This window comes from Phalangium opilio, unplaced genomic scaffold, assembly GCF_054372755.1.
Source record: "Phalangium opilio isolate 3A_F unplaced genomic scaffold, DU_Popi_V2 ptg000209l_1, whole genome shotgun sequence".
In the NCBI taxonomy this organism is placed as follows: domain Eukaryota; kingdom Metazoa; phylum Arthropoda; class Arachnida; order Opiliones; family Phalangiidae; genus Phalangium; species Phalangium opilio.
The window spans coordinates 5,461,396-5,484,180 of record NW_028324217.1 but is presented as its reverse complement, the minus strand read 5'-3'; the positions used below and the strand labels follow the sequence as shown (position 1 = coordinate 5,484,180).

Below are 22,785 nucleotides of genomic sequence, written 5' to 3'. Positions count from 1 at the left end.
GTGTCGCAGTCTCGGGATCTGCTAATGCCGGCCTTAGCAACATTGTCATCTACCTTTAATACTGTGTCCCCAACACAAGCAACTGATGATTCAACAGCAACTGTATTAATTTCGCCTTGAAGGTCCGAGTCTGGGCTATCGACATCACTACCAGTATCTTCGTGGGTCCATAAGTGTAATAGCAGTTCTTCTTGGGATCTCCCATAGAAATTACACTCGCTACATTGAAAACACTGCAAAACATTGGCTTCCTGCAATGCCTCCGTACTGCTATTGCCACACATGCCAATAACAGCAGTTTCTGTCGCTTCTGCAACGTTTTTTATCAGGGGTTCGTGGGTGCCTCTATGGGAAGCAAACTTGCCACGTATTCGAGGTTGAATTCTAGGGCGTTTCTTTGGCAATAGTGCAGAAGTGTCGTCACCATCAGCAGCGTGAATTTCTTGGTGCAATTGCAAATCACCTGTAGATTTGGCGTAGAAATAGCACCGGTTGCATTTTAAGCTTCTTGCACCACGTCGCCTTCCACGAGAAGGTTTGTCAACATCCGAGAAGTAATAATGGCTTAACAGATGCAATTCCAAATCACCCAAAGACTTCGCGTAGAAATAGCACATGTAGCATTTCAAACTATTTGAAACGCATTTCCTTTTACGAGGACGTTTGGTATTAAAACTGGCATTGTTTAATTGCGTCATATATCCCTCCATAATTAAAGATACTTAATTTCTACCAAGCAACATGTGGATTTGATGATATAGTTAAACGCCCTTAACTACAAACTAAAATTAATTTTGACTAATTACAGTCTAAATTATTTTACTTTGATCTGACTGAAATTTGCTTTTTAAGTTTTCTATACTATTTGACTTTGTTCGTATAAATAATAGTTGGTAAACAAATCTCAATTGTAAGTTATCTCTATGTAGGGAGGCGGAAACTAAAGAGGGGAGGGGGTATGTACTTAACACTCGTATCTTTCAATAACTCCCCCCTTTATCCATAAAGGCAAGACTGAGAACACGTCACGTGCCGGCCCGGAAAAAACGGATTCCCATCAGTCCGCCCTTTCAAAACATGTTCATAGCAGCCTGGGAAAAATAGTCCATGGGACCAGTGCCCCCCCCCTTACCGTCAAAAATAGCAAACAGGTCTCAGACCCCTCCCCCTATAGTTTTCCTGTAGTTAATAGTTATGCAATAGACCATTTATATGTAACTAAGAGGGAAAGACACGTGGGCAAAACTTTGCCTTCCACCTTGCTTTTTGGCGCCTGCGCTGTAGTCTTTTTGTAATCATGAGATTGGGTATCATCAACCCCATTGTATGTCCCGATAAGGAGGGTTCCCTAACCCCCTTTATTATGTAGAAAAGGATTACATAATCTGATTCAGAGGTCCGGTAACCCACAATTCACGAATTTAAAAAAAAACTGACCCAATCAATTGAAAAACCGGTTTTGGACCCAAGGATGTGCGCACAGATAAATTTGTTTACAACTACGGACCTAACCATCTTTTGTTATTTACCCTTTTGAATAAATTGAATTATATTCTTAATTTGATAATAAATAAAATAATTTATTTCTCTTAAAATTGGTGTTACAATAAATAGTAATGAATTTTTAAAATATATTTTATGCACAGGAAAATTTCATATATTCTGGCTCCTTCAGAGAAAAATTTGTTCACAACCGAACGGTCTTAGCTAACCATCTTTTGTTATTTACCCTATCTTCTTAAATCGATAATAAATAAAATTATTTATATATTTCTATAAAAATTGATGTTACAATAAATAATTTTTAAAATATATGCTTATTTAGCATGGAAAATTTCTCTAATCTTCTGGCTCCTTCTTAATGGTTACCGTTCCCAAATAACACAAATTTTCACTTTTAACTACGTTCATGTCCTCCAGACTGGAAAAAATTCTAACCGGAACACGATCACCAAACCCTTTACCAACTTCCTTATCATCGTGGTCACTTTCTTCCAATTCATGTTTAATCCTAACCCTAATGGCACCACTCATATCGGCAACAACAGTTGGTTTCGATTCAAATTCATCCGCGGCTAAACTCTTACTTGAACGAATATGCGATCTAACATGCACTTTCAAATTACTTGGATTTCTGCATGCGAAATTACAAAACTTGCATTTGTAAGGTTTAGCACCGCTATGCAAATAATTGTGTTTTTTCAAATTGAACTCGTTATAGGTGGCGTATTCACATTGGCTACACTTAAACGGCTTTTCGCCGCTATGTATCATTTTGTGAGTTTTCAAAGCAAACGGTGATTTAAAAAACCCCTTGCACATATCGCAAGGAAAGGTTTTACGCGGCTTATTATCGTGTTTGAAACTTTTATGACTTAATAACGCGCCTTTAGTAATGTATCTTGAATCGCACAAATCGCATTTGTAAGGTCTATCATTAGAATGCGTTCTTCTGTGAAGTATCATCGTATCCCTTAGTTTAAATTTCCGTTGACAAATATCGCATTCGTGTGCCTTTAGAGACGAATGACGGCTTTTCATGTGGGTATTTAACGTGTCTGATTTATTAAATCTTTGAGAACATATTTTGCATTCGTTTGGTTTGGGGACACCGTGTTCTTTAAATTCGTGATTACATAAAGCGCATTCTGAAGCGGTTTTAAAATCGCATTGATCGCAAGAAAGAAGTTTAAGTCCGTGAGCAACTCGTTCGTGACGAGCCAACTGACCCTTATGACGACAAGCGTAATCGCAAGAATTACATTTGAACGGATATTCGTTATTGTGAATCAAATTGTGCGTTTTCAAACTGTATCCTGAACGAGTCGAAAATTCGCAATGCGAACACTTGAACTTTTTACCTGCCTTTTTCAATTCCATATGCTTTTTAAGAATTCGTTTCGTTTTGAAGTACTTATCGCATTCCAAACACTTGAACGGGGTGACGGTCTCGCCTCGCCTAGGTAATCTACCACCGTTCTTTGCAACATGGTTCTTCATCACAATACCCGTATTTTTCTTCAGTTTCATGGTATCAGGTGAAGTGGTAACTTTCGATACAGGGTCGTCAATGTCGCTACTGTCCAAGTCTTGTGATTCGCTGGTGACGGTCTCGCCTCGCTTAGGTAATCTACCACCCTTCTTCGCGACAGGGTCCTGCAACTCAACACCCGTATTTCTCTTCAGTTTCACGATACCTGGTGACGTGGTAACTTTCGATACAGGGTCGTCAATGTCGCTACTGTCCAAGTGTTGCGATTTGCTGTTGTCATCAACCTCCGATACTGGCTCTTTCTTGACTTGAATTGAATTATTGCTACGGAGTTTCATCGAAGGACGATTGTTCTCAACACCAGTATCTTTCTTCAGTTTGACGGTACCAGGTGAAGTGGTAACTTTCGATACAGGCTCGTCAATGTCGCTACTGTCCAAGTCTCGCGATTCGCTGTTGTCATCAACCTCCGATACTGGTTCTTTCTTGACTTGAACTGAATTATCACTACAGAGTTCCATCGAAGGACGATCGTCCACATCAGATTCTTCGTGGACCCCTTGACGTACTTCCAGTTCTTCATGGGATTTGCCACAAAAATCGCCGCCGTATTTCGCAACATGGTCAATTACTTTAGCAACGTTCTCTAGCTCAATAGCTGTATTTTTCTTAATTCTCACCAAAGTCAGAACTTTTACCACATGGCCATCAACGTCTGTAGAATCGCAATCTTGCGATCTGCTATAGCCATACTTAGCAACATCGTCAACTACCTTCGATACCGTGTCACCAACTTTACTTATCCAAGATTCAGCAGCAATATTGTCGAATTGCGTCGTATTGTCATATCGGAATTTCAATTTCTTTGGAGCTGGCTCATCCTCGTGGGTATCATGGTGCAATTCCAGTTGTTCTTGGGAATCGCCATGGAAATTGCACTCGTTGCATTGAAAATGCTTCGAAACCCCGGTCACAGGGTCATCAACATTGTATTGTTCTTGCAATGTCTCTGAATTGCTATTGCCTGCCTTGCCAACGTTGTCAACAGTCTCAGCTACCACGTCATCAACATCGCGTTCTTGCAACACCCCTGAAGTGCTATTGCCAGCCTTGTCAACAGTCTGAACTACCGCGTCATCAGCATTGCGTTCTTGCAACACCCCTGAAGTGCTATTGCCAGCCTTGTAATCGTTGTCAACAGTCTCAGCTACCACGTCATCAAAATTGCGACCTTTCAATGCCTCTGAATTCCTATAGCCTCCCTTGTCAAAAGTCTCGGCTATCGCGTCAACAATCTTTATAATTGAGGTTTCGTAGGCGTTTCGAAGCAGGGGGGTGAAATGGTCACTTATCTTGGTTTTAATTTTGGCCCTGTAAGCCACATCCCGAGATTTCTTCGGCACTATAACAACACGTTTGTCTACATCCGAGTCATCGTCGCAATGGGTTTCTTGATGCAATTCCAAATCTTGTTGCGATTTGCCAAAGAAGTAGCACTTGTTGCATTTAAAACTAGTTGAAACACATTGTCTAACTCGCTTACGAGCATTATTCTGTTTGGTACGATCCAATTGCAAGATTCCTTCCATGCCTAATACTACTATTTTACCAATATCGCGATAATGGATGATATATCAAATGCCGTTTAAGTTCATATAGTATAGAATAGACTAACTATATTTTTTTTAACCTAATATAGTCAAATATACTTTGTCTAAAATTCAACTAAACTAAATAAAAATTTAAAATTCAGCTTTCTACACTACTTAATTTCATCAAAGACAGCTAAAAATGAAATGCGGTTTTAAATTCGAATCTCTCTCTAGGTATACTAGAGATCTCGGGTATCATGGCCAAAACTAAGTGCAAAGGTCAACTGATAAAAATTTCCCTCTATTGACAAAATACTAAAATGATACTAGATATACAACTCTAGTTACCAAAAGGGTACGATTGCAAGCTCTATTTACAATATTCAAAAAAAATTTGGGGGGGGGGGAACGAAACATCGGGAATGTGGACCCAAAGTCCACATAACAAATAGGGGGAATGACATTAAGGCGATCCTGTAAGGTCAAAGGGTTAAGGAACCCCATTTTATGAGCTAAAATCACAATGGCATTGTATTCATCAATGTCCAAAGTTTTCTTATCAGTAAATTTATGTTGGGTAAATAAATTTTTATCATGTACTGATAATACAAGTAAAGTTTCTTAGTGCAACAAAATTAAGTGTATTTATTGAAATATATTATACATTATTATTATGGTGATTGTTGTTATAATTTTGGTAATGAAAAACTAATAGTTAATTAAGGATTGACAGATTTATGCTCAATTGAAATTTCTTACTTTTGTATTACAAATCACAATAAGTGAAAAAAGATAGTTTGTCAATTTTTAGGGTTTAAAAATTTGCTTTAACAAATAACCCGCAACCAAATAAAAGAAGTATTGCCTAATAATTGACAGGACAGATAAGGTACCATTACGTAATTCATGAAATTCACCGAAGGACAAGTATTTATATGTTGGGGATATGCTACTTCTCTTAAATTTTACAAAACCAAACATCAACCAAAAATTTCACAACATGAATTTGAATTTCCATGATGAAATAGCAAAGCCCGGTACTATAAATTTATTTAATGTGCCAATTCCCTTTCATAAATATATTAAAAATTGCGCAACTATGAAAATAGTTGGACCTGGTACCAAACATTAATAACAAAACCATCTAGTCTATAAATATTAAAACGTCCAGACAGTAAATATCTTCGTAAAACCCCGTTTATCAAAGTAGGCCCTAGATGTTGACCCATTTTTGCAAAAACCAAACAACAACAAAACAAAAATGTCTGTCAGGGTGTGTGACACTTCAATTTCGCAAACCCCACCAAAAACTAACAGAAATTTTGGCATACCAGTGCAAGTTTGAATTCCCATGATGAAATCGCAAGGAACGAAATATATTTGTTCAGTGTTCAAAGGACCAAGATACATCAGCGAAAACTTTCACGATATAATCACTAGGCACCAAATGAAGCCACAATCACTACTAAGCCTTGGTCATACGGAAATAAACCGCGCGGAAACAGGCATTTATCATGGTTCCCGCCTTAAAATACCGCTTATTTCAAGTTAAATAAACGCAACACAATCCTTTCTTATGTTTTTCAACAATTAGTTGCCTTTAAAAAATTTAAAACGCACACTAAAACGCAGGAAAAACTCAAGCTAACACATACATGAAATTCTTGAATTTGATTTGCGATTTGGAAAGCAAAGGCAATGGGTATGGGGGTGGAATGAAAATGGAATCGTCCAACCGGGGTCTAGGATAAAGGTACGGAGTATATATACTAAAGTGGGTCAAAGGATTTGCAACTTTGTGAAAATTCCCCCCTATATGGATTATTTGGCGGAAAATGCGGAACAAGGGCCTTGGAAGGAACTCCCCGAAGTATGTTTTTTTTTTCCTTTTTCTTGGCTGGATCATGGTGCTCTATTGAAGATATATTTTGTCTGGGTCTAGGCCAAATAGGGTCAGTGTGCCTAACTTTGGACAGCTGCAACTTTAGACACTTTTATTATAAAAATCATATTTAATTAGTGGATGCATCAAATTGATAATGAAATAGCTTATTTTAAAGCTTAGAATGTGAGGAATTTAGAAAAAAATACTTCAAAGTCGTAGAATAACATCCGACTACGTTACGAGCCAAATTAGCCCACTCCCCAAACTCGTCCATTTAAATTACGGCCAAATTTGACGGGGGTCAACCCTTTGGTCCCGGGAAATAAGGTTTGACGAAAATTAGAGAAATCGTACCTGAACAAACTAGAAACCATTCGAAAGAGCAACTTTTTGGCTTCATAATCCGTATTTTAAACACTGTCTTACGCGGGAAATTCGACGAAATATTCAGCTTTAAAAACACCTGGGCAAATTTCTAACTTTGGACACTTTCATGCTGGCCGATTTCTCCGTTTGTTAACACTAATTAACTCGCGATATTAGCCTTTTTTAGAATTTAAAACAATAAGGGACACGTCAATAAACACGGAACAAAAAAAAAAGAAAAAAAGTCCTCAGTTTGTTAAAATTGTTACGCGGCAAACAGCGCGCCAAAATTAAAGGCTAGAGCAGACGGCGCGATTCTCTCCGCGGTTCGATTCGGATCGGATCTCTCAAAACCGTTACGTAGCGCTACAATAGAACTACAAATTGGCGCCAATTTCAATTCGAAGACTGCGAAGTTTTATTTAACAATTGTGATTCGCCTAATGCGTCCCCAAGTCACCCTTTTTTCGCTGTCCAAAGTTAGGAAGGGGTGTCCAAAGTTAGGAAGGGGGCGTCCAAAGTTACATAGAAGTGTCCAAAGTTGAGCACGAATTCGGCCTTTGGGGAACTCTACTTTGTGAAAAATGTATTCCATTTTAAAAGTTGAAAACTTGTGAGAATGTGTCTTAAGAATGCTTCTCTCCATTGCTTTTTTAATTTTGAGTCTAACATATAAGCAACGGAAGTTATTCAAGGTTATGCAAAAAGTGTCCAAAGTTATGCATACTGACCCTATAAGCAACGGAAGTTATTCAAGGTTATGCAAAAAGTGTCCAAAGTTATGCATACTGACCCTATAATCAATTGGGCTCCCGCAAACAACTCTGATTTATTTATAAACCCTTATAAACTTCGCGGGGTAGATCTATTTAGAGGAAAAATTCAAAGAAACCTATTTTAAAAGGATATGCAGGATTTCAATGTAAATAAGCACGAATTTATTGACGTTATTAAGAATATGGTACGGTAACATCCTAACACAGATTCTATTGAAAATTCGTCTGCTAGATATTTGTATGAATTTAAAATTTCGCGGAGAAATTGTTTTTCAAAAAAAAAAAAATCTAATTTAAAATGATTTCAATGAAAAGACTTTAATAAGAATATGGGAAGTTGGGAACATTCATGTACACTTTGTAGCGAAAAATCGTCTGCTAGGTTTTCTAAAACACTGACCAAAAAACTGAAAAAAAAAAAAAAAAATTAACTGTTTGAGCTTAGATTGAGGAGTGAATCAATTAATTTTGAAGCACCCTCACCCTAAGCTCACATTTATTCTCCTTCATAGCGACGTCTATCCAAAGATGGACTCTTTGAATAGTACTTTTACAGAAGTTGAAATTTTAACCCCAACTAAGCGGGATTCGAACCCACAACCCTCGATTTTAGAATCAGACGCTCTACCACCAACCCACAGCGCGTAGAAAATATACGGTGATGCGAGAGAGGTAAATGGATGAGAAAAATCCGAAGATAAAATAAACCATGGAGTATTAATACACGTTTTTCAAAACAGTAGTAGAAACCCGATTAAACCAGAATAAATTGATAGAAAATACAGTTTTAAAGGGAACAGAACCAATAGACCATTTCGATATAACTAAAAGGGAAAAACACCGTGGTAAAACTTTGCCTTTCATCTAGATTTTTGGCGCCTGCGCTCTAGGCGTTTTGTATCATGAAAGTGCGCAAAAACGGCAATGTACGTACCGATACTGAATGTTGTCTATACCCTTTTTTACGTCGAAAAGGTCTATTATCAAAGCGCTGTACAAAGCTTCATGTATTTAAGGCGGTTCTGAGTACTATTTGAAAATAACGAACGACAGAACTACTACAACTGCAACAACAACTACTACTACTACAGACTACGCCAAACTAATAGCATACGCATGAATACGATGTAGCTAATAAAAATGCCTTTAAAAAGGTAAAGCATCGAGTATTTAAGGTGATTCTGAATCTGATTATTATTAGAAAATAACAAACGAAACCTGCACTTCTATTTCTACAACAACAACAACTACTACTACTACAGACCACGTCAAACTAATAGTACTACTAAGGAGTACGATGTGGCTAATAAAATTTCTTTGTGAAGATAAAGCTTGAAGTATTAAAGGTGTTTCTGAGTATTATTTGAAAATACGGAACGAAACTTGCACTTCTACTACTACAACAACATCTACTACTACAGACCACATAAAACTAATAGCACTACGAATGATTACGATATGGCTAATAAAAATGTCTTTATAAAGGTAAAATTTTACAGGTTAGCTAATAAAAATCCGTAAAATGTTCACAAAGGAAAAACGGTACTAAACTATGAGAATGAAATGAATAAAAAAAAAATGTTATCAAATAAATTGAGGCCCATGATATGGAAATAATCTTAGATATATTTTCACACGGGAGATTCCCAGTCAGGGATTGAAAAAGAAGAAGGTCAGAAACGTCAGCAGCGGAGAGAGAGAGAGAGAGAGAGAGGGGGGGATTGGGAGAGAGGAGGGCGCATTTTGTCACGCCAAAGACGGGACGGGACGGGACGGTTCTTCGACCTTTTCCAAGGGTGAGAGAGACTGAGAGCCAAACTACACAGAAGAGCACCCACCCTGGGATCTGTTAAACGTTACAAAGAAAGTCAGGAAAGTAGTAAAAGATTTTAGCGTTGAATTATAATAGATATTATCATAAGTAAGGTAACGATAATAAGTAAGATATGTTCCGTAAGTATGACACTACATATACTTTGTAATAAGGTTGCCACAGATTTTTTTTTTTCAAAATTCCCTGACTTTTCCTGGTTTTCACTGACCTTCTAAAGCCAATTTCCCTGACCAGTTTTCAAACTTACACTAACAGAAAAGTAAGAATACAGCCTTTAAAAATTCCTTATTTATCATCAGCTTTGTATTAACAATTATGCTAATTTTATGACAGTTTTTAATTGAAACCACTATTTAGTAGTTAATAAAACTTTGTAAGGAACTATCAGAAACAGTTAATGTAGATCTATAGAACCTTATTATTGTCCCGTATTTGAGCTGGTACGTATAGTTGGCCGTGACTACACATTTTCTCAAGCCGATATGCAGCGGAAATTCCCTGACTTTAACAACAATTTTCAAATTCCCTGACTTTTTACACCCTTTTTCAAATTCCCTGACTTTTCCAGGATTTCCAGGTACCGTGGCAAATCTGGTAATGCTAGACTTACAGCTCGAACTATTTCGAGAACGACGCAAGCGAGAATTGACTTCACAGTGACGTGAGACTCGAGTCTACGAAAACAGAGATCAGAGCTGAGACACTGTAAATCCATTGCAAATGAGATTGAGAATAATATACGCCATTACTATAGCTCTATTCCAATGACACCCACACTCGAATCTGATTATCTAATTGACAGTCCTAGGCTAGCACATGGAATTTCCGTCCCGCTAATATAAACTAGACAGACGCTTGTCCTTCTGTCATTACTTTCCATATGGCGTTTATTGTGTAACAAGGACCCCTGCATGGTAGCAACAGCTAAGAATAACAAAACAATAATAAATCACAGCAGCCTACAGAATAGAGACATTCACGCAGTCTAGGCGCTGATGGTATCATAAGTTCATAAGATATGTCCCTTCCATAAGTTTGTCACTGGTAACTTAGAAACTGGAGCTTGTAGTTTTGAAGTGATTGAAGTAGGGAGGTCATAGATTCAGGGTAAAGCGAGGGAGGCCTGGTGAGGCGCTGCTGTCAAATTTGGGCTTAGTAAGTTCAGACTAAATAGGACCTAGATGGAACTTGGTCCTGCAAAATTAATTAACCACCACCGAGTGTAGTTAGGACTTCAATTGACTCGCTTTATTGTCGTTCTCCTTCTCGAACTAGTTATCTCGAGTACTGTAAGTCTCTCAGTAGCATTACGAACTTGTATAGCTAGTGTCACTCATACTTATGGAAGGAACACATCTTATAAACTTATGGTGGTATATAACTATAAAAACACTCCCATTCAGCCGAAATAAATTCTATCAACTCTTTAGACTTTTTAATTCCATTTTCTATTTGGATAAAGAATCCCCCCTGTTTTTTGGGGAGGCCCAGCTGTTAATGTGATTGACGACAGTAGTGTTTAAAAAACCGCGAATAATGTCAACAACATTAAGCTGTAAATACGCCACAAGTAAGACACTCAATCAACATTAAAACATAAGAATATCATTCATATCCTAACAAAAACATCATCATGTAAAAATATGCCAAGCTTCGATTTAGAACTGCGACATTATAAAAAGTTCTGATCCCATGTACAGTCAAGTTTTATATACAGTTTTTTTATATTAAAGCATAAGTTTATAAGTGATATGTTTCATAAGTATGACACTACCTATACTTCGTAGTGCTACTGAGAGACTTACACCTCGATCTAGTTCGAGAACGACGGAAGCGAGAATTGAAGTCCTACACTAGGTGGTTGGTTAATTTTTCAGGACCAAGTTCCATCTAGGTCCGATTTAGTCTCAACTTACTAAGCCTTTGACAGGCGTCTTCGCTTTACCCTGAATCTATGACCTACTTCAATCACTTCATGACAAGCTCCAGTTTGTAACCAGTGACAAACTTATCACGGAACATATCTTACGAACTTATGATTAAACATATTGTCACTTTGCTATCGGTTAGCTAATATCAGGGAGTAAGGAACGTTAGAGGGAGTTTTGATCATACAGTGGCAAATGGTAAAGAAAGTGGGGGGTAGGAATTTTTATCTCCGTTCCTCAATTTTTGCTAACGCGCAGGCGCGAGTGACGTCGTTTACTACCGCCAGCAGAGAGAATTTAAAAATTCTCTCTGCAGCCAGCGCCAGCTTCAGCTTCCATCAGTGTTTCCACTTTGCGGCGAAAAAGTCCGTTTTCGGCGAAAATCTAGTCTCTGAGCACCAAAATATTGAAAAGCGGCGAAAAGGCGAAAATGCGGCGAAAACCATTTAAAACGGCGAAAAAAGCGGCGAAAACTTTATTTAGATTTTTTTTATGGTTCAGTTCTTTTCATCACACATTTTTGCTCAGTTTTTATAATATCTAGTAGGCTATGGGCTCAGGGTCTGATTAGGCTAACTTAAGTGGTAGTGATTGGTGCCATTGCTTGGCGGTCTTAAATTATAATGGGACGCAACAAGCGTGATCGATTTGGCTCAACTTGGCTACGCTTTGTGTTTCTCTCAAGCACAGCCAACTCCATCGCGCTATAAAAGCCCCTTCAAACAATTTTTCCTATGTAAATGCGCGTATCAGGAATTTTGGGCTTTTTAGCTCGAAAAATAAAAGGAGTCAGCTTTTAACATGATCGTCTATGGGAGGAACACCATTTTTTGACCCTTATTTTAAAAATTTGCTTCATATTTCTTGAAATTTAAATGAGATGTGAAAATTAAAAGCGAAAATTTCTGATCCCGGCTTTTACATAGCGTTTGCAGCCTAACCCTATAGAGTGGGCTGTGGTTGGACCAATAAAAAGAGAAAAAAATTACGGGATTTTTTGCGGCGAAAATCTACTACAGATGGGGCGAAAAACAGCACTTTTGCACCTAAAATGGGCGAAAATCCTAACCTTCGAGTGGAAACACTGGCTTCCATCGACTGTTGCCCCACTCACTCTGTTCGACTCGCCGTCGAGATAACCGGGAAGCCCGGAAGGCGAATTTGCGGTATCGTTCGGTAGGCGTTATAAAATATTCAACGTTTTAAAGCTCAAGTTTCGAAATTTTTTGAGACATTTACCAAGTCTTCAACTAAATATTATAACATTTTCTTTAAATTTCAACATAAATATAGCTCTGAGAATAAAATTAGACACGAAAACTACACTAAGCCTTGGTTAGATATCATCGGCTGAGGCCGAGCGGCGCATCTCGAGCCGCCGGCGGCCGGGCTTGCCGTAACGGCGAGAACAGGAAAATACCTCGTTAAAAAACAGATGCACGACGGTTTTTAAATTTGACGCATGCGCGCGGACACCGCGTTGAGTCCCCGAGTCAGCGCCAGAGAGAGACGATTTTAGCCACGAATCTAACGAACGCGCCTATTCACTTTAATACTCCCTCTAACGTTCCTTACTCCCTGCTAATATTATCATTAATTTTCCTCCTCGTCTGAAAACTAAGTATAGCCAGGGATAGATTTAATTTCAGAAGTAGGAATGGAGAACAGAGTAATGTTGGCGCGCGTCATAGTCCCGGACCCCCTTCCCTGGGACGGGGGGTATGAAAGAAGAGGCGGGAGGGTCATAGCGACAGAGGTAAAACGGAATTACGTCATCATTATTTTTCGCCGTCCCCGTCAGCAACGTCATCAAAACGTAGTTTAAGTGAGCCAATAAGATAATCTAAACTTTTCGTTACGTGTTGGAAGGAGGGGCTCTATACTAGGCTATGAGTCAGAATAACTGAAGTAAATACTAACCGTTCTCCATTCCTACTTCTAAAATTAAATCTATCCCTGGTATAGCTATAAGAACTTTAATTTACACGTGCCTTTTAGTAAAATATTTCCACTGATAATGCCTAACCACGAAAAGCATGCTGGGATTTTTAAACATGGAGCTACGGATATCCCCCAATTAATCCACAACTCCAAGATTAACCTTGGCTACAATTACACGCACTACAACCGGAACACCATTCCAAAAAGGCGCATCCTGTAAATCATAATAATCATTTCAAATACTTTTCAAACAACATTGGCCTAACACTGGCCAGATGAGATAGCCACTGAGGTATTTAATCCAGTCACGCGCGAAATATTAAAAACTTTATTTCTCATTTCATTAAGTCTCTCTCTCACCCAACAGTCCCAAGTTGGCATACCACCACCCACAGCCCACAGTACAAACACTGGCTGCAGTGCCACCATGGAGTCATTGAAAACACAGACCGGAAACTCATTTTCCGTTTCCGGTAAGGGGGCAACTAGCAATCTTACGATCCATCAGTGCCCTGAGGGATCAGTTCAAACCAACTAACCACGAGATCACATACAAGAATAAAAGAAACTGAAGTAAGGTTTTGAACGACCCCTCTGCCAAGGAAGAGGTCACTAATTACTTGTCAGACGATCTGTCATAATGGAAAACATAATAGCCCCAAGGCACGAAATTCCGTATAGTGTTTCTTCTCAAAGGATGCTAGGGAAATGTTCCCGTATATTTTTCCCGTTGTTTTCATTTACATCATTAAGAGGGTATATTTGATCGTGCCATCTATAGTGGTATTAAATGACTATATTTCTTTATAAATGCAGTCGAGCAATGCTAGCTATTAAAGGTTTCATAGGATATGTTCCTTCCATAAGTTTGTCACTGGTTACAAACTGGAGCTTATAATTTTGAAGTGATTGAAGTAGGTCATAAATTGAGGGTAAAGCGATGTACGCCTGGTGAGGCGCTGTCAAAGGCTTAGTACTGACTAAATAGGAGAAGATTGACTGCAAAATTAACCACCGAGTGTAAGGCTTCAATCCTTGAACTAGCTGGAGCTGTAAGTACTAATTACAAGGGCAAATAGAAAATAGCAGAAAGAGCTAATCACTGAGGGAGGTTAAAGGGTCTCCAAAGAAGGCAGCGGCGGGTGGATAAAAATTGTTTGAAATACGTCACAGGCACCCACGTGACGACCAAGATGCAAATACTCCAAATGCAGTGGGACTGGACACATAGTCCTTGAAGTGCATGCTAGCTTTCGAAATAAATCGAACTAAGTTTCATTTAGCCACGCCTCTTCTCGGTCACGTGTCTCTGACGTATTTCAAATAACTTTTACCCACCCGCCCCCGACTCCTATTCTTATTCGCCTTCCACAGTAGGCGCAATCAATAGACGAGCAGGTTCGGAATAAAGAGAGAAATAAATTCGACCATGTTAAGCTTGAAACCAAACTCGACCCATAGAATCTTCCCAGCCACTCTCAATTACACCCAAGTTTCTCACTCCTTGGTCTTGATTTACTCTTGTCATGTTTACAGCACGTGCTTTTTAAATATGTTCAAATATACAACTTAACCTCGAGCTCAATTTCTTCATTAGATTATAAAATGATGACACACTTGTTAACTATAACGAGGTCTCGGACACTTAATATTAGTTTTGACGAAACGTCATTGCCGAGTTCAACGGAAAAACCCACAACGGAAGCAAAACGCGTGTCGGGAAGTTAGATAATTGTCGATGAGACAGAAGAACAAAACGGAATTGGACGCGGATGTTTTTCCCAGATAAATTATTGTTCCTCGAATAAATAAACGTTTTGTTTAATTAAAGGCCGCCAAAAATATTTAGTAATAATCAAGGCGCCCTTATGTCGAATTTCCCACCCCCAAACTTTTAACCATTAAAAGAAATGGTTAAACCCCAATAATTGCATCAATTGATTTAATCTTTTCAACGTGAAATTTGTTAAGAAATCGGAAGTGAATATTGGAATATTGTTAATTTACAAGTAGCTGAAATATTTGATTTCATTGAAATTTTTTAATTATTGTGATGAAATAAATTAAATAGTTAATTTTAAAGGGAAATAATGATTTAATAGGGTTGCCACGAAATATGTGTAAGAATAAAATAATTCCATGACTTTTCCCTGATATTTATCTACGTCATAGATTCTTGTAAAGCGACGCCTGGTGAGGAGGCGCTGACAAAGGCTTAGTGAAGACTAAATAGGACCTAGATGGAAGTCCTGCAAAATTAAAGTGTAGGACTTCAATTCTCGCTTCCGTCGTTCTAGAACTAGCTCGAACTGTAAGTCTGTAGCATATTACGATACTGACCGTTCTCCATTCCTACTTCTAAAATTAAATACATCCCTGACAAAACTCTAGCCAGGTGTATCTATATAGCCCTTTAAGTAAGGCAATTTTAAGAATATTTAACGTAAAACATATCTTAGCAATCACTACCAACTCCCATCTTCAACTAAAACCCTGTAAAACCCCTATTTTTAAAAATAACCCTTACAAAAACGATCATCCAATTTATAATGAAGGGAACTTTAACGAATCCATTAATGGAGAAAAATATGAAAAATTATGAGGGCAGAGCAAGTAAGTGCCTTGTCAAAAAGCTCCATCAGCCAATAGCCCACATAGTACTCCGCCCACATTTTCAAGCTTATATAGGGGGTCATAAAATGATGGTGCGGGGGCGCTGCCCGAATGATGGTGACTTAATTAAGGACATTAATTTTATAAAACTCGATTAATAATAACGGGGTACCCGCTAGAGATAAAAAATTGATCGGGTAATCGTTGCCAGGGGCAACCGTACGAGATAAACATATATGAAGCGAATAAAATTACTAGGACTTCTTAAAAAAATTTGTTCATTAATGAGTTAGAGAAATTAACTCCAAATAAGGTATTAGACGCAAAATATAGTGGGTTACAAGAACGTAATTATTATTTTCTTACAACATTGGAAAATGGAAACCCGTTTTGTTTTAGCATAGGTTTAGAGAACCCTTTTAACATCTTATAACTTTGAATATTAAATTTAGAATTTCTTTTCACTGGGTCGTTACAAACTTGCCATTTCGGGCTAATTGGATCCACCCGCAGCGCCATTACGGTGGTGTTTTTCTTTTTAACAGAATGAAAGGTATTTCAGCTCATCCTATTGGTCTGGTTTTTAACACTAATGGAAGCTAGCATGACTTAGCATGACGTAGTAATGCCAAGATCCTATACCTATACACAGTTTTCACTATATTGGCTACAGAAAATTCCTTCCCCCATCTCAGCTTCAATTTCAATGCAGTGTTGTGAGTCAAGTTGTTCAAATACTGAGTGAAACTGAACTGCTAGCCACTATCTTTCGCTCTGAAATATCTTGACCCACCAATGGCCTTGCAACACTGTATTTGTTCCTGGTATCAAAGATATTTTTAACTGTCTATATCCCTAATCAATAAATCTCAGCTTCAACTTCAATGCAGTGTTGTGAGTCAAGTTGTTCAAATACCAAGTGAAACTTAACTGCTAGCCACTATCTTTCCCTCTGAAATCTCTTGACCCACCAACGGCTTGGCAACACTGTATTTGTTCCTGGTATCAAAGATATTTTTAACTGTCTATATCCGCAATCAATAAATCTAACATTTGATTATATAAATCGATATAGAAGAGTATCATAATTTAGTTCACTCGCATGGTACCGGAACCAAAGTCTCCATTATCGAATTACATAAAAAAGAAAGTATTTCAAGGGTTATATTCCGCGATTTAAATAGCCAGCCAAATGTCGGGCAATCAATATTTCGATTACAGGGACACTTTTTAAGGGTATTTCCCCACCCAGTTATTTTTCTGTCAAGTTCACGGTAACGCCCCAAATAGAACACACATTTCGCGGACGAATCTCATTCTCAATGCAAAACCATTCGTAATAGAACAAACAAAACCTTGACTTGGAAAAATACTTCAATGCATGATTTCTGACTCGTAAAATTATTTCACTTTCATTTTCAATGATTTTCTTTACTTTCACTGGCTTGCAATTTTGAAAATAGTACCCATTTACTTTCACTGTCTTCCAATTTTGAAAATAGTACCTAAATTGCCGTGAGGTTAAGTAATTTCGAATAATTTTTGATATTTTAAAACTTCACTATATCTTATTTCAAAAGTGGTTTAAGAGTAAATTACCATGGTAAAATTACGGTATAATATAAATCGGTAAATTACGGCGGTACTTGTTAAATTATCGGTAAGTTACGGACGATAAATTACCATCGACTCGCATCTCAAATTGACCTGGTGAAATCTCAAGTAAAATTGGCTAATTTTTACATTTTCTAGCACACTTCGTTGTACATAAAATAGTTTTTAGTTTCAGCGCAAAATTTTGAATACCGTTTAGTAATTTATCATTGTAAAATTACGGTATGATATAAATCGGTTAAATTACGGTGGTACTTGTTAAATTATCGGTAACTTACGGACGGTAAATTACCATTGACTCGCATCTCAAATTGACTTAATGAACTCTAAAGTAAAATATGCTAATTTTTATAATCTCTGGCCGTCTAGCGCACTTAAGTTTTACTCAAAAAGGTTTTGTCTCAGAGCGTCAAAAATTTGGAAACTATTTGGTAATTTATCATTGTAAAATTACGGCATGATAAAAATAAGTAATTTACATGGGTACTTATTAAATTACCGGTAAGTTACAACCGCTGAAATACCGACCGACACATCTCAAATTGACCTCATGACATAAATAAAAAAAAACTAACTTACATTTAACTTCCAACGTAACCATATTACCGTCTTTCCATTGAACTTCTTCACGCACAATATCAACCGAACTCGAATTCACCATCACCGCACAAAAATCAACTTCTCCTCTCATCCACCTCAACTGTACAGTATACGGTATTTGCTCTCAGTGAAATCCCTAAGCTATTCTACTATAAATAAACTGACTAAGCCACCCCCGTCAACCGAAGGAAATCTGCCGCCACAATCCTTCTTTTCTATACACTAACAACTAAATCTACGAGCTCCGTAAAAAACTGCACCTGCCCTGTTCTGTTCTGTTGTCACTACACTACTGCCTAAAATACTACGTAACTGGCAATTCCCGAACACCGTTTCACGTAAAAATTAAAACAACAGTTGAATTCAATTGTATTTTGGCAAATACGAAGAAATTTATGATCACCACGTTACACTTCAACGAACGAAGACAGTTGTCACAGTTCAGTTCAATAAATTAATAAAATAGTGTAACACCAACTACAACTTAAGTTAGACGCAAGTTGTCACAAATTTGCTTTATCACAAACTGTTTTTCAAATTGAGAGAGACATTGCAAACGTTACACTTCAACTAAGGATAGTTAAATAAGTAGCGTCACATCAACGAAATTGAACTTCAACTACAGAAGATAGTTCAATAAATAGCGTCACATCAACGAGTTAGAACTTCAACTACAGAAGCAAGTTCACTAAATAGCGTCACACAAACGAGTTAGAACTTGAACTACAGAAGATAATTCAATAAATAGCGTCACATAAACGAGTTATCTTGAACTACAGAAGATAATTCAATAAATAGCGTCACATAAACGAGTTATCTTGAACTACAGAAGATAATTCAATAAATATCTTCACATCAACGAGTTAGAACTTCAACTACAGAAGATAATTCAATAAATATCTTCACATCAACGATTTAGACGCGTGGTGCCTTAACTGATAACACGAACTGTATTCCGGGCATATATGACGCGACATTACGTTTCTACGTAAAAAAGAAACACTTCAATAACGGATGATAGCGTCACGCCACCAACCAACACAACACAACACCGCTTTCGTTGCAAGCTGTCACTATTAAGGTTTAACAGACGCGAAACAATAGAGCGTAATCATTCGCCATTAAATTTAAGTTAAAAGAAAAAAAGGGGGAAGGAAAATAGGCATAAAAATTTTAAATATCCGTTAAAGGGACGGACTAGCAGCCTGTAACAACAGCGCGTCACGAAGGAGCTTCTTTATTAGTCGGTAGAAGAGTCCACCACGCTTGAGATACGAACGTATAAACGTTCATCTCATCACATCCCCTTTCTAGTTTCAATAGATGCAACCATAAGTTTATAAGATACGTTCTTCCCCTAAGTATGAATGGCACTACCTATACAAGTTCGTAATGCTACTGAGATGGACTTACAGTACTCGAGATAACTAGTTCGAGAAGGAGAACGACAATTAAGCGAGTCAATTGAAGTCCTATAATACACTCGGTGGTGGTTAATTAATTTTGCAGGACCAAGTTCCATCTAGGTCTTATTTAGTCTGAACTTACTAAGTTACCCAAATTTGACAGCAGCGCCCTACTCACCAGGCGTATGTCGCTTTACCCTGAATCTATGACCTACTTCAATCACTTTGTAACGGTAACTACACTCTGTGGTTAATTATGCACGACCAAGTTCCATCTAGGTCCTATTTAGTCTGTGCATTACTAAGCCCAAATTTGACAGCATCGCCTCACCAGTAGTATGTCGCTTTACCCTGAATCCATACCTACTTCAATCACTTTGTAACGGTAACTAGACTCTGTGGTTAATTTTGCAGGACCAAGTTCCATCTAGGTCCTATTTAGTCTGAACTTACTAAGCCCAAATTTGACAGCAGCGCCCCACTCACCAGGCGTATGTCGCTTTACCCTGAATCTATGACCTACTTCAACAGTACTTTGTAACGGTAACTACACTCAATGGTTAATTTTGCAGGACCAAGTTCCATCTAGGTCCTATTTAGTCTGAACTTACTAATCCCAAATTTGACAGCAGCGCCACCTCACTCACCAGGCGTATGTCGCTTTACCCTGAATCTAAGACCCTACTTCAATCACTTCAAAATTACAAGCTCCAGTTTCTAGTTACCAGAGATTAACAAACTTATGGAAGATATCTTATGATAGATGCGACGAAAGTTAAATTCTCCCACTCTCACTCTGCACCTAGACTTCTATCCTATCCTATGGGGTTACCCCGTCAAAGAAAACTTCCGGTCATGCAGATTGCAAAGCGCGCCAAACTAACTACCTACCTAACCCCGCGTTTCCCGACCCAACAGCACCAGCTGCCGTCCGATTCTTATGTGATACCCCTAAGGCATTTTGATATTATTAACTATCCCCCCTATTTTAGAGCCAGCCCAGGTCCTATCGTGTTCTCTCCATCTGCACTTTCAGTATGTTATGTATTGTTGCGTTACGTCATTACGCTGCACATGTCATGCATGCATATGAAGGTAGGTGAATAGGTGTATAATAATGTTTATGGGTTAAGCAGAGAGCGCAGCCAAAAATTTAAGTTCATTACAGGAAAATGTGAATTTTATTCAGGAATTATAGGATTTTATAGGAGAAAAAATTACATGTATTTTTATAGGAAAATAAAGAACCAAAAATGCTCATATTTTATGCTATAGAGTGGTACTGAGAAGGGAGGAGCTACGGGAACGTGACGTCAATATTGGGGGTCTAAATTGTATGGCTTAAGCTGACGACTTCCAATATGGTCGCCAAAACCGAGGTAAGAGATAGGAGGGTGTGACGTCACGAGAAAATCCGTGGTAGCAGACTATTCTGGCTTAGATACTGTTGTATATTTTCAATACCAAGAAGTGATATCTAGTATATTAGGGAGAAGGTACAAATTGGCCACATTTCTAGCTTTATCTCCAGACCAATTTCCAAACGTATAGGGTCCGGAGTTAATCCCCGCCTCTAAATTACAACCAGCCAGCAACTCATTGGTTCTTGAAAACTCACGTCAGCTCGACGCGAATGACGAAAATTAGTCATATTTTCCGATTGAGGGGAGGCGAAATAGCTCGGCCTCCTTTCACCCCCCCCCCTTGGCGGCGCAGTAGTCCACGTTTCTTAAAACTAATTAGATGCTAATTCTTTTGTAATAAGAGATAATTTATTTTTTTAATATTTTTTCCTTTTATATTTAGAAAAAGGCCGATCTTTTAAGGTATAATGTTATGTTCCCTAAACTTTTCCATTAAAGATTGTAAACTGAAGTCTTCACGAAATTAGTATGATAAATTTAATTTATCTTAAATGGATTAAAACTTAGAGAGGAACTTTCTATGCAATTAAAAGGTAAATAACTAATCATTCCGCGGATAATATATTGCCCATATATCACCTTTACCAAAGAGGATAGGGGAAGTAATGTTGCTGGTTTACACCAGTAGGTGGCGATACCTCACTGATACTCTACATCCATTTATGATCGTTTTTTTTAAATTAAGTAAAACACTTTATATTTTATGTTTAATTATGTTAAAAGGGTTAAGATTACTCTTATCCTCAATTCCTTTAATTACTCTTTATCACTAAAAATGTCAGTGATAAGTGCTCTTTGGCAAAAGACTTAATAATAAAATGGGGTGTAAAATAAGTACAAAACCCAAGATTGAATTTTTTTAACTTCACTTAGCATCAATATACTGTAAAACAGTGGCAGTAATTTAAAGATCTATCTACTATTGCACAACCATTGGTAACAAACCAATTTTTGGTGTTTATGTGTACCACTACATTGGTACCTTTAAAATACCCCAATAATTCAAACATAGCAGATTAACAAATGATAATCTTACCTGATCTGGCAAAAACGCTAGGATCATGATTTTGCATAGCAGCGGTAACACTCATAATCCTTGAATTGTTCACTTGAAATTTTCACAAGTCAAAGGTGATTTTTGTAACAGTAGCTGGTAACACAATCCAAACTGCTTCGTAACGGCCCATAGTCATTTAGATATTTTAACACCACAGGGGTCAATAATACTCCAAAAAGTTCACATAATTTATGGAAGATTCTAAGCAATGACTAATAATTTAGACGAATGTATGACAAGAGTCACAAGACTGATTACATATTCATCGAAGCCTTGGCTATTTTTCACTTTTCACTGTTATGATTGTATCTTTTGCTCAGATTACAATTAAACTGATTTATTCAGTACCATTAGGTTATTAAATACCGATACAAACAAATTTCTTCGTTATCTTTTATAAACATTATCCATATTCAAATATTCTCAGGGCTGCACCCGAATACTGGCAAGTGGAACCACTGACAAAAGTCTAAACTGAACAGTGAACCAATCACCGGACACTAGAATTGTGCGTGTATGACGCGTGTTTAAAGACTGCCGACTTGACTTGTCGTGTGTTAAAACATAAAATTGCGGCTTATGCCGTTTTTCATTTACATTTTCCATGGAGTAGTTTTCTTGGATTGACAACTTAATTTCCTTTAAAACTGCATTACTATAATTTCGTCTCCTATATTACTGCTCCATGGTTACAGATTGCTAGCAGAGAATAGAAAACGACATACTCAGGGCTAAACATAACCCACGAATGTTTGAT

General features: G+C 37.7%; 1 protein-coding gene across 5 annotated transcripts in view; it reads right to left on the bottom strand.

Moving 5' to 3' along the window:
• The window catches only part of step (cytohesin steppke), a 45,214-nt gene extending 22,686 nt beyond the window's left edge, over positions 1–22,528 (bottom strand). For 2 of the 5 annotated variants that reach the window (XR_016375430.1, XM_089855174.1), the window contains exon 1: positions 18,121–18,266. Coding sequence is in view for 4 of the 5 variants with exons in the window: in XM_089855174.1 (XP_089711300.1) it covers positions 18,121–18,232 (112 nt within the window). In the remaining variant the exon portion in view is untranslated. Of the gene's footprint in view, positions 1–5,915; positions 6,279–18,120; positions 18,267–22,007 lie in introns of those variants that run through there. The other 3 variants (XM_089855176.1, XM_089855173.1, XM_089855175.1) reach the window with 3 other exon arrangements.
• Positions 22,529–22,785: the final 257 nt, after the last annotated feature.